Source organism: Dacryopinax primogenitus (assembly GCF_000292625.1).
Source record: "Dacryopinax primogenitus strain DJM-731 SS1 chromosome Unknown DACRYscaffold_18, whole genome shotgun sequence".
Taxonomy (NCBI): domain Eukaryota; kingdom Fungi; phylum Basidiomycota; class Dacrymycetes; order Dacrymycetales; family Dacrymycetaceae; genus Dacryopinax; species Dacryopinax primogenitus.
In genome coordinates this window covers 397,113-409,337 of record NW_024467215.1, presented here as the reverse complement: position 1 = coordinate 409,337, position 12,225 = coordinate 397,113, and the positions used below count along the sequence as shown (strand labels likewise).

The following is a 12,225-nucleotide window of genomic DNA, read 5'->3' as shown; positions in this document are numbered from 1 at the left end:
TACACTGTGAACCCATTTCACAATTCAAAAGTAATCATCGACCATTCCTTTTATCTATTCTTCAGCATCTCTTTCTTCTATTCTTCCCCCGTTGACTGCGCAAAGCGGTTTAGCCACCAGCTCACCGACAGCACATCGCAAAATCACACCACCACTCGGGAGCCGATACAGCCTCCCCTTCTCCTGGTAACCCGCCATCAATGCTCTGATGTCTGCTTCATCTCCTTCTCTCCCTTCTACCACCACAGGAATGAGCATGTCTATGAGCGGCCTCATGTCCACATCCATGGAGTCGCCCACCGCAACGACCGCGTCGGCAGCAGCGACAACAACGGAGAGCTCGTCCGGTAGCTCGCAGGGCACACCCAGTACGCTCTTATCCTCTCCTGACCAGCAACAGATTTTCCCGCTAACTGAGCAGACTTTGCTTCAGGCTCCTTATATCTCTTCACCTTCCTCACGACGCTCCTCCTCCTGCTTACCGTATCCTTCGGAATCGTCTTACGCTCATTCGTCCTTCGGCGCCGTTTCCGGAGACGGGTGGAAGCTGCGATTGCTGCAGGCGTACTCCTTCCTGGATCGCTCACAACTGGAAGAGGAGATAGGAGATTCCAGGAGAAGCCAAAGTTGTGGGAGGTATGGATGGACGAGGAGAAGGGCGTGAAAGCTGACGGTGCCGCGTGGGACGACATCATGGTGCGTTCCTTTCTATCTCTATCTGCACGACGCCACTCACGGTTCGCAGCCTATATCAGCACAAGTGCTTACACACAGCGTCTCTCCACCCGATTCGCCACCTCCCCCAACTCCCGGCCCACGAGGCATCTTCTCCCACCTCCCGCTTCCTTTCCACCGTCGTCCCCCACCGCCGCCGAATCCCATCACCCCCACGACCACTTCGGCACCTCTCGATCCTCCTATGCCTTCAGGACCCGAAAACGTCCAGGTCACGGTGCTTATCGCGATGCCCTCTGCCTCCCGCGCCCTATCGGACGACTCAAGCAGCGCGGACCTGAAAGGGAAAGGCAAGGCTTCCGGTACTGCAGACGAAGAGGAAGACGAGGAACTGCCAGAAGTGTGCTTCGGCACAGCAGAAGTCGTGGTGAGAGACATCTCTAGCCTACATCTGGCACCGGCACCCAAGGAACAGCCGGAGAACCCGGAGAGCCGTTAGCAGGAATGTGCGCGCGAGGGAAAGGAGGTCTAGATGCCGAGCAGGACGAAGCTGTTAGAAGATGTATAATTTTTACCCCAAATCCTCTCGCTGTCTGTCCTATACCCCTCGCGTTGTCTTTTCTTTCCTATGGGACAGTTGGCTGAGGTTGGCACCATGGTCGTTTGCAATGACAGCACGTGATGAACTGATCAACTCCCATTTCTGCTGGTTCAGTGACTCAGTGGGTAGCACGTGCTTCGAACACATGATAAACCTGTCTTGGATTGAACCAGAAAAAGGTGGCGTTCTGCACTGAATCCCTGAGAATTCCCAAGATAAGCGCTCATAAGCCGAGGCCTGGGCACATTGTAAGGAGCAGGTGTCGGTGAAGGCAGAGATGGCGTGTTGGCAGCGAGTGGTTGTTTCTAATCCCCTACTCTTTCTCCACTTTCGGTTGTTAAATCATCTGTTGTCTGTTTGATATTTCCTTTCTCTGTAACATAACCATAACCGTAGAAATGTAGACTAAATTATTCAATAAGCCTAGTTAGAGAAATGTGAGCTGGGAAAAGACATTCCGGAGAGGCTCATCACGTGACCATCAGGTTTTTCGCGCGACTCAGTCACGACTGTTCATTCACTTCACTCCTCATTCAATCTTCACTTAACTATTAACCGTTTAACGTCGACGACCATGTCGAAACGGCCCCATTCACCTGACGTATCTGGCAAGCAGAGGAAACGTGTAAGACTCTTGGACGCACGGACTATCTCTGTCCAGTCTCCATCCACATCGAGTACGCTACTGCGCAACATACCCCTACCCAATCACTCACCAGATCCCAGACCTCCCCACCTCGATAGATGTCGAACAGTTCACCATCTCACGATCATTCGAGATCTCCGCTCTCCAAACAGCCATCGCCTCCTCCTCTGCAGCCTCTACCACTCGCGCGTTCCAGAGCGTGCCTAGGCACTTGAGACGCCGGGCGGCGAGCCACGATGTACGTCGGCTACCGCAGAGGTTGAGGGAGCGAGCTAGGATTGAGGTACGTATTTTTTGGACGTGGGTGTGTGGTGGAGGAGTGCTGACGAATGGAAGATGGACACGGCGAAGCCGAAGAAGGGTAAACTCCCGAAGGCGGGAAAGTCTAGGCAACTTACCAGGACCGAGAACTTCGCCAAACGGCAGCGTACGTATTCTATTTGATCTTTTTCTTGCTCGCGCTTACTCGGATTAGGAGACAAAGCCTGGCTAGAAACACACCTCTACCATGCAAAACGTTTCCACATGTCGACTTTATACGGCTACCGCCTCCCTATCACTCCGACGCAAAAGTCTTACCGCCCCTCGTTACGCGCTGCTCGGTCTGGAAGTATAGTACACGACTACTCGTACTGGTCTACGCTAGAGCTTCGAGGGAGGGAGGACGTGCTGAGGAAAGTGTTGGAGCGCGTTGTAGCGCCCGTTGGGGTCGGAGGGGGAGGACCCGGTGCCAAGGAGTGTAGGGAGGGAGCGAGGGTGTGGGAGGGGGCAGCGTACGAGTGCGGGATGTGGCCTAGAGGCGCTATTGGGCCTGTTTGGGTGCTCTGGCGGCCGCTGACCGGGAACGACCCAGAACGACAATTATGGATCCGCGTACATCCTGCTTGTTTTGCTCAGTTCCTGGGGTCGCTGCAGTGTGCGTGTGGCCAGGTGTTGGACGAACGCCGTACTCTCGCCTTTCCATCTGCCACCCCTGTTATCCCTGGTGCTCCTCTTCCTCTGCTCAATACTGCTGTTCCTGCTTCCTTCCCTCCGACGACAACCCAGTCAGCTTCCACTACCGGTTCCACCGCCCCGATTTCTCAGCCTCCTCAACCTACGCACGGTCATCCAGCAACTCACACGCACCCCGTCGATGAAATTCAGATAACAGACCTCCGGACGCAATTACTCGCATTCAACATTCTGGGACCGAAGAGCACTGCCCTCCTTGCCGGAGTGCTCCAGCTGGTCAAGGGACAGAACCAGAACAAGGAGGTGTGGGATACGATTGGTCAGTTGGGCGGGGCAGGCGTACCGAGGGGCATGTGTCTGGCTTTAGAGGCTTGGGATCCGAGGTTATCGTCAGTATTCGTCCCTCCTTGATAGAGATAACGAAGCTAACGAACTCCCAGATACCCGCCTAAGCTCGCCCACGCCAACCCAACCACTTCTAACCACGCGGCTACCCGTACTCCCCTCCCCTCCCCGTCCTTAGCCCAGTCCCAGCTTTGGGAGCCGAGCGCTCGCCAGCCTCCTGCTGCTAGTAAGCGGGAGTTGGATGCCCGCCGATCCTTTGATCTCGTGCCGGGGCGGAAACTGAGGCCTGGAACAGGGGATGCAAAGGTCCCTGTTCTCCTCGTGCAGAGGAGCGTGGCTTCCCGGCTTGCCTCCCCATCACATGCACAGGGGCAAGAAGAATCCTTGCACGGCTGGACAATTCTCCTACCTCAAGGATGGGGGATGCCTTTCCTCCTCTCCCTCGTAGCGCCTACCACCCCGCTAGCAGGTCAAAGAGAGATCCAAGCGCAGGCATTCGAGCTCTCCAACCCATTCTTCCCGAAAGACTGGGTGGGCACTCACGCGGGAGTGAAGGAGTGGAGAGGGTGGGAGGAGGAAGAGAAGAAGGGTTGGGAAAGGAGGCCGCGCGGGAAGAGGGTGGGAGAGGAAGGCTGGTGGAGTGCGGATTGGCGCCGTGTACTACGTTCTAGCGGAGCTGGAGGGGATGTGCAAGGTGAACAGGGCATACAGGGAGAAGCAGGGATGGGGGAAACGATCGTCACTCAGCGCGAAGATGCCGACATGGAAGTTGAAGCAGACCCAGCGACGACCCTGGCCCAAGAAACCGCAGAAACCGAAGTCCTAGCGCCCTGGGTGCTACGACTCCCTTCCCTCTCCACCCTTGTCCAATCCCTTGTACGTTGTCCCCCTGGCCCAGGAGCAGGCCTCGTCCTGCACTCGCATCTCAGTGCCCTCCGTTCCCAGCGCGGATTACCCGACTCACTACCCTCTGGAGACCTACTGCTTCAGAGCGCACTTGTACATGTCAGGCTCGTCCCTTGTGGACGGGGTTGCCCAGCGGAACTGACACCTATCTACCGTCTCTCGCCCGCTGAAGCTGCTCTCTGGCGCACAGCGCTCTCCCGCTCCGCCTCTGATCGCCTGCAAGAAACGAACGAGCTCATTAGACTAGGGGCGACACCTCCACTCCAGAAGGATCTCATAGGCTATGTCACATCGGGTGGGTTTTCTCTCTACCGTGGATCCGCGCACGGGCTTGCTTCAGTAGCGCTCTCAAAACTGATCCAAGTTGGAAGGGAGGAAGTTGCCGTTGGGTGAGTGCTCCATCCTCTCATACCGTACCGTTCCAATACTGATTCGCTTAGGGAGGCATTTAGGTGGCTCGTCAAGTTTTCCCACAGGACGGGCGGGATTTGTTGGCCTGCTACGCTGGAACTCGTGATTTAGCAATACTCTACCTGCTCTGTGCCTTCAGGACGTGTTCTTTGCAACTCTTTGGATCGTTCGCGTGTCTACCTGGCTGAATAAGACAGCATCGTTCCCCGCTTCATTCAACCACCCCTTGGCCTGTACACGGTCCTCTGAAGATCTCTCAAGAGCAACCTCCGGTCCCGTCACGCGTCATGCGGGATGTGCAGACACACCGCCGCAACACTGGTAAATCCCTCGGCCCCTGCTTCGTGCTTTCGAATACCGATATCCGTCAACCCCACGGACCGTTTTTAGCGCAGACTTTGACTCTGTGGTCGCTCGAGACTGGATCTTCCTTTTGGTGGAGAATATATCAATGTATACGAGAGTCGGACGTGCTGCTCATGTTCCTTTCGTCAACCTTACGTTTCCCTTGGCTTCTGCCAGTCGCCAGTGTTTGGGAGGTGAATAGAACCCCGCTGGGCGGAAGGACTGTACGGTTGTCGGGTTGCAGTAGTAGTGATGGATCAAATACTCATATCCAGATGAGAGTGCAAAGGGCGGTGGGAAACACGAAATGAGTTGTCAAAGTCACATGCCGAGATTCATCCGCACAGCATGGGGTGCATATACGTAGGTTGGAATGCTGGTGGCGGATGTGATCGGTTTCATGGATGCCAACGAACATATCCCATCCATCAGTTAAGTCTGCAAACACAGTATCCAGATCAGAGGTGGACGATCGACGACCGATGACCGATGGAGAACTCCAAGAGAAGCCAGCGCCGGACATTCCAGCGCTGATGTACGAGCACGTGACACTGAACGCGACTCAGTCACGACTCACTTGTCCATTCATTGCACAACCGTGTTCCCTCTCACCCAGCCCTCTTCACTTCACTCTCCCCTCTACCACCACCATCTCCGGTTCGTTATCGACGATGTACAGTTAACTGTCTGGTCAAATTCACCTCACCGCCATATGTACGTATCTAACGAACAGAGGAAGTGTCGTATGTAATGTCCTCTTCTAGCGCATCGCTCACCCGCCGCATATCTCTATATGCCCTCGCTTCCATCCATTTCCCCAGCTATTTTTCACTCTAGTACGTCGCTCAACCACCCTCATATTCCTATATGCGCTCACTCCTACCCATAGCCACACTTCCACTTCTAGTACGTCTCCCCACCCTCATATTCCTATGTGCGCTCACTCCCACCTATAGCCCCTTCTACTTCTACTTCTCATCACGTGAAGATCATCTGCCCCACACCGCGTTGCCCTTTCAGATATATCCTACCCGCCTCAGTCCTGGAAGAACCCCCATCGACAGCACTGTGGTCATGATGCCAGAGTACTGATCCTTGGACTTTCTACCGGAGACTATTGCAAAGAGGAGGGACGGCATGGTTGACGGGATCGCCTGTTTCAGAGAAAGAACCACCTTGATGCTTCGCTGTTATTGTTCAAAGAAACAACTGGCTGAGAAAGGTTTGGCTCTTTTCCTCGCGGTTCGGATGTGATGCTCACGCCGCGGTTGGAACAGTTCACAGCCTCGGAGGTTCCCACCTTGGGACGTTCACGGGCTGCGGTATGATCCCCTCGTCACTATTCCGTACACTGGGTGTCATCCTGACGCCGCGCTCCGAACAAGGTGTGTGGTCGTCGTGCCTTTCATCGTCATCGTTCATTTCCCCGCTAGGAGCCAAGGGTCCGGATGGGAGCCTCACCCGCAGAAGCATTTGGTCGGCCCAGATATATCCAAGGCTCCATCGTCCAATGGGTCAGATGATCTGAGTACGATGATTCCCCCTGGTGGGACCTGGCGGAGTCGATGCCGATCTCCTGCGTACCCGCTACTGACACCGTTCGCTTGTCCTGTCCCGGACCTCCTGCAGAACTCACAACAGCTCATAAAAATAGGGGTGCCAATTCCCTATAGGAAGACGGGATGTGTCACGTCACTTCCTGGGCCCCTCCTATTTTGGAGGGCCATCACAGAGGCTGGGAAAAGCAACACGCTACAAACGTGTGGCGGTTGGGATGGAAAAATGTCCAGTTGCAGTTGGGCGAGTGTTCTGCCGTCCCGTGCTGCAGGAATGCTGACCACAGATTCAGGTGAGTGACGAAGGTTAGGCGGAAGACGGACGGGCTGTTGGCCTGCTATGCCGGAACTTGTTCTTCAAGGACATAGAATTGGATGTGCCTTGCCACCGTGTTGATCATGTCACTTGGGCGACCTGGTTCAACCGACTGCCTGGGGCACCGTCATTCCTGCTTTATCTGATAGCCCCTGTGCCGCCACACTTTTCTTTTCCTCGAGGAACGTTCCAAACCTGGCGCGCACCATCCGGCAACACCAATCTCCGGCGCCGCACCCGACCATGGACCAAGTCGATGGGCCATGCGGGATATTCAGAGACGGCCGCAACACGTGGCGCAGTGCCCTGCCCCTGCGACGTGCCTTGGAATTTCGTTCTTTGTCAGTCCCGCGGACCCTTTTGGCTTCGGAGTTGCCCCTCCTGGCTGCCTAGGAGCGGCCCAGCGATCTTGCTCCCCATTGTCAGTGATGTTGGAAATATTGATGTTCTCTTCAGAAACCGGTCGCAGGAGACCGGGACCGGCCTTTGCGAACCCCGATGGCCGGGTCGCCCAGGACGAACGTCAAACCACAGCTCATGAGGGATGCGACTATGACCAGCATCGGGTTTCTCCCGCTTGGGATGGCTATATATACACTGCTTGTCTGCCCGGGGTGCCTCATCGTCAACTTTCAACCCACCTCACTCCCCATCTCTCTCAGAAAACATCACTCGGCAACCGCAACAATGGGTCAAGCTCTTGCTGCAGCTCGCGAGGCAGTCCTTGCTGGGGACAAGCAAAACAAGCAGGAACTGGAGGAACAGCTCTCTTTCCTTGTCCGCCTGGCCACCGCTAAGCTGGACAAGTACCAGGCCGACCTTGAGGCGTTAGTCTTTTCCGATTCATTTATTCTCGACTGCTCCGACTGACCTCCGCTAGTGTGTTTATGACTGATGACCCGAGAAACAGCCATCGTGGTGGCATTCCGGGTTTCCGTGCCTTGCGATGGGAGCGTGCTTACGATGTCGACATCTCCAAGGATTCCAACGAGGTGAATAATTCATTTGTGATGGCCGAGCAGGCTGACATTTTGCTTCGGCATCAGTTGAAGGGCAAGATTGGTACGATTGTCGATTCCTTCTTCGGAAAGAAAGACCCCTCCAGTGGCCAGACTCAGTACAACATCCAGGAAGGCTTCAAGGCATGTGAACCGGCAAGTATTTTGGACATACTGACGTCGGCCTCAGACACTTGTGACCGGCGCCCTTGATGTGTTTCTTGGCAATGGGCATGCGGGCGAGCACGAAGAGCAGAAGTTCTTCATCTTCATGCAGCACAATGCTATCATCCGCATTGATGTCAAGGTGAGAAATACTGCACGTAAATGCTGAGACGAGACGCTTAATAACGACAGATATGGCGCTACAATTTTGTCAGCAAGGGCGTCATGGGCGAAAAAGAGAATGTTATTGCTTGTCAGAACCCCACTTAATAATTTGCATGAAACAGACTGACGGTGGCGCAGATATCTTCTGCACATCCGTAGTCAACCACGATGTCCTACAGGATGATGAGCTTCTGTATCTGCTCAGCGAGTACGCCGGCGACAACGCAATGGCCGACTACCTCGCCAAGCTGGTCGGAATGTGGAATCTGATTAAATCGGTTACCGCAGAGGCGAAAGATCCTAAGAATCGGCTCAGAATCATGTCGGCACCAGCACCCAAGGCGATCGAAGCGGCGCCCACCGCTGCCGCCACCAAAGCAGAGCCGGATGAGAAGGACGTTCCGACGGCGAAGTAGTAATGGTCTAGGTACATATGTGCGTTGACAAGCAGCCTTCCACTTCGTTTCCTAGTTGTCTTGCACACTAGTACAAAGTACAGTGCTTGCTTGTGAAGACACGAGATAATATAGTGATTGTAATTCTTCAATGCCCAACAAGCTCCAAGAAACAGCATGAACGAACTTGTTCAATATGATACAATTGCATGGAATCAGTAGTACTACTCTCAGGGTATCGCTTATGTAGATGGCAAAGACAGTGTCCATATCATTCATGATGCCTATTCGATTGGCGACTTGCCCTGCGAGACAGCGGGCTGTGAGATAGGGGTCGTGGGCAGAGTCGACGGGTTTGCCGGAGAAGAAACGCCGTTGTCAGTGCCAGAGTCACTGCCTCGACGCGGTCCAGAGGGAGACGATTCCAAATCTCTTGGTTCGGAAGGAGGGCGAGTGAGCGGTGTGGGATAAGTTGGAGGGTGATCAGATACGTATGCCTGCGGCGTGTGTCTTTCTGGTGTTGTGGTCTGCATGGGCACAGCCGAGCTTAATCCTGGCTTTTGACGAACTTGAGGGACCCGCAAGTTCAAGCCAGATGATTGATACTGTGCGAAGCTCTGGAGATCCATTGAATTCAGACGGAATCCATGTTGCAAATGCTGAGGTACCTCCCCTGAGCCGGGTTGGTGGGGATGGGGAGACCCATTTCCGTGACCTGGATTCATCGCGTGATACGCCTGCCAAAGCTGGGTGTAATACCGGCCATAGTCCTGAGGGTGGAACATGGAAGGACCCTGTGGCGTTTGACCAGGAGCCAATCCAAGGCCGTTCATCGTCTGAGCATAGTATGCTGCGGTTGCTGCAGGATTGCCCGCATTTTGAGGATACAAGGGATAGTTGGTCATAGGCATTCCGGTGTATGGAGGAACTGCTGGCATTCCGGGCTGCGGCATCCTCTGATGGTCGCCAGAACGCACGCCTTCGGATCGAATGGTGGGCCCCGAGAGCGATTGATTATATGTTCCAGCATACGGTTGGGCTTGTGGGAACATGCTGACAGGCGAAGTGGCAGCAGTGACCAGCTTCAAGTCCGTGGGCCCAAGCTGCAAACCTAGCCCATTGGTAGGTCCCGTGTGATTGGCAGATGGAATAGGATATCGTGGCAAAGCCTCATGCTCGCCATGTTGTGGTCTGCTCGCTACAGCATGTTTTGGAGAGGCGGAGGGAGGAGGCGGGCCGGGCTTGCTGGGACTCACCGCTTCGCCCACAGCAGAGGACGGATTGGCACTGCGCGGGTAGACTGAATGCGAGCTTTGTGGAGGGTCACTATTAGACTGAGAGTGTCCGCCTGCCTGAAGGGCTCCTGGCGAGGGCACGGCATGCCGGTCGTTTGACGGCGCCATATGTACCTGACCTGGCAACAGCGGTGGAGCAGTTGTCTTGATAGCATGCAACGCAATGGCAGTTTGCGGGGCTTGGGGGATAGCGACTTTAAGCCCGGAGATGCGAACAGGAGCGAGAGTTGGTCTCATGGAAGGCCAAAGCGGAACTTTCGATTCCTTCGTCCGCGTTTCTCGAATGAAGGAATGTGCAGCAACGAAGTAGCTGTTGTCCGTGTGAAGAGGGTTGGGCTTGCCGGGGTCATGGAGAAGAGCACGACGTCTTGAGAACCTGAAAAGGCGGTGAGAAATGCGAAACCTTGTCGCTGAGGGTGAAGACATACTGAACATCATAGTCATCCACAACCTGTATGCCCTGCTTGACCAAGTCTGGATCTGACGAGGCTTGAACTGTACCAAAGAAGTATCGCCGAAAGGACTCCTTTGCACCCTCAGAATCGCTGGAAGAAGCTGTGAGATCACTGTCTGATGAGAGGGCCGGTAGGCTGTCTGAGACATCTTCTTTCTGAGAGTCGCTGGAAGCCTCTACGGCAAGGGGCTTCCTGGTGAAAAGGCCTTTGCCTTCGGCAAGATGTCTCCGAGCATGACGAGGAAGAAGACGATCGCAGCGGATCGTACCACCACGACCACGCCGTACACGGAATCCCACGTTCGTACCTTGTTCAGCGAGAACGCGAGGTGAGAGGGGCATATTGTCTGTCTTGACTTCCTGAGACACCCATTGAAACTCGTACATGCCCGTGCGTTGAATCTTTGGCTGTGCGATTGCCTGTTTCGAGCAAGTTAGAAATACATCGGTGAGGATAAGGCAAGGGACCAACAGTGATCTGGTTCTCGTAGTCCTCATCCTCCAACTTCCTTTTACGGTACGCCTGCTTTGTTTGCTCCGCAACGACTTCTCTCATGTTAACCGTCTTTTGTCTTTGGAGCTCCCTGAGCAAACTTTCTTCGAGCCTGTGCACCTTCTTTGTCGGCAGCTGAACGAGCAGCTTCGGCTCTTGATAGTTCGGCAGGAGCAGCTTGTCGTCATCCGGATGATGGGAGACTTCTGGACGACGAGCGACATGGGAGAATCGCTTCCTTGCCTCGTACAAAGTCTGCTCAGAGAGTACTTGGTCAGACTTCTTTTGTTCGCGTATTAGACTGCTCCGCGCAATATCCTCGAGTTGTTCGAAGTCCATCCGGAGTCGAGCAAGCTTCTCAATGTGCGTAGTGTCAGATCGCCGCGTACGTCGAATTGCCTTGGGGTCACGCCTCCGGAAACAAACGAAGTGATCGTCTTCGAGTGTCTCATCGGTGTTTAGCTGAGGCACGATGCGATGTCCCCCACGCGCAAGTCTCTGTTCTTTCCAGAACGGATATAGTGTACGAACCAACGACCACAATCGTTCGGGCTTTGGCACGGTGGACGGTACCTCATATGTCGCGAAATACTCCTCCTCTAGCTCGTGCACGAAGTGTTCCTCCATATCTGAGAGGCCGGGAATTTTCGATAAGTCGGTATGCAGTGTTGGACGAAGAGAATCGCATAACATCTCTAGCAAGCCCATTGCCAGCTCATATTCTGATTTTTCGATGTTTAATGCTGGCATGTCGATTTCTTTTGTTTTTGTTTTCATTCGCGATGTTCGGCCCCCTGGGGTGTGGTTGCCGTGCCCGTCGGGATCTTGCTCGTGCCGCTGCATCCAATACTCGTCCCCGTCGTCTAAATCATACGTATAGCCATCTCTCAACCCCGATTCTAGTGTCTCATCGATGGTATCGCTGAAGCGAATGTACTCGGTCGAGTCCTTCCACGGTGATCCTGAAGAATACAGGTGTTCGTAGTCAGGATCGGCGATGAGCCCAGCGGCGTCCGGCACGGGAATAAATGCTCGGACGTCTCGTTCTTTTGTAGATTCATCTTTTTCGTCCTTCTCCCCTTCTTCTTCCTTGATGGTATTACTCCAGCTTCCCTCCAAAGACTGCAATGAGAGCACAACTTGCAAGTGGTGTTCCTGGAAAGGGCGAGAGTCAGTCACGTGATTGAGGCAAAACGACGACGAGCCAATTGCTTCCGAACCAATCAGAGGCCTCCACGTTGCAGCAAAACGCGGCACGATGAGTGGGCAAACAAACTTACTTTGGCATCCTCAGCGTCAACACCAGCCGTTGCGAACCCGTTCCCAGAGCCGTCCTCATCCAGTATGACGGAGTCGGCCTCGAGAGAGCCATAATAGATTCGTAGTCGTGATCGATTCGTGACTCGGATGCGCTGTCCCGCGCCGCGGGGCACGGCGTGACCCTTGCCCGGCGGGAGTGAGATGGGCGGTACGGACGGCGAGGGCATGTCATCCTGGCATGGCAG

The 12,225-nt window shown here is 54.5% G+C and overlaps 4 protein-coding genes across 4 annotated transcripts; 3 read left to right on the top strand and 1 right to left on the bottom strand.

Annotated features, from left to right (window-relative positions):
• Positions 1-172: 172 nt before the first annotated feature.
• Positions 173-1,362, top strand: DACRYDRAFT_24284 (uncharacterized protein). The gene is made up of 3 exons (XM_040773625.1): positions 173-368; positions 434-696; positions 746-1,362. The coding sequence occupies exons 2-3, from the start codon at positions 643-645 to the stop codon at positions 1,172-1,174; spliced, it is 483 nt and encodes a 160-aa protein (XP_040625600.1). The 5' UTR covers positions 173-368; positions 434-642; the 3' UTR covers positions 1,175-1,362.
• A 488-nt stretch (positions 1,363-1,850) lies between these two features.
• DACRYDRAFT_118502 (POP1-domain-containing protein) lies at positions 1,851-4,872 on the top strand (the record flags this gene model as incomplete). The annotated part of the gene is made up of 6 exons (XM_040770589.1): positions 1,851-1,953; positions 2,003-2,205; positions 2,259-2,349; positions 2,398-3,265; positions 3,317-4,516; positions 4,568-4,872. The coding sequence occupies 6 exons, from the start codon at positions 1,851-1,853 to the stop codon at positions 4,647-4,649; spliced, it is 2,547 nt and encodes an 848-aa protein (XP_040625599.1). The 3' UTR covers positions 4,650-4,872.
• Positions 4,873-7,442: 2,570 nt separating this feature from the next.
• DACRYDRAFT_17883 (uncharacterized protein) lies at positions 7,443-8,499 on the top strand (the record flags this gene model as incomplete). The annotated part of the gene is made up of 5 exons (XM_040771315.1): positions 7,443-7,582; positions 7,636-7,747; positions 7,944-8,060; positions 8,111-8,161; positions 8,206-8,499. 5 exons carry the CDS (start codon positions 7,443-7,445, stop codon positions 8,497-8,499), a joined length of 714 nt encoding a protein of 237 aa, XP_040625598.1.
• A 263-nt stretch (positions 8,500-8,762) lies between these two features.
• On the bottom strand, positions 8,763-12,207 carry DACRYDRAFT_110602 (uncharacterized protein; the record flags this gene model as incomplete). The annotated part of the gene is made up of 4 exons (XM_040769089.1): positions 8,763-10,149; positions 10,202-10,647; positions 10,700-11,875; positions 12,001-12,207. 4 exons carry the CDS (start codon positions 12,205-12,207, stop codon positions 8,763-8,765), a joined length of 3,216 nt encoding a protein of 1,071 aa, XP_040625597.1.
• Positions 12,208-12,225: the final 18 nt, after the last annotated feature.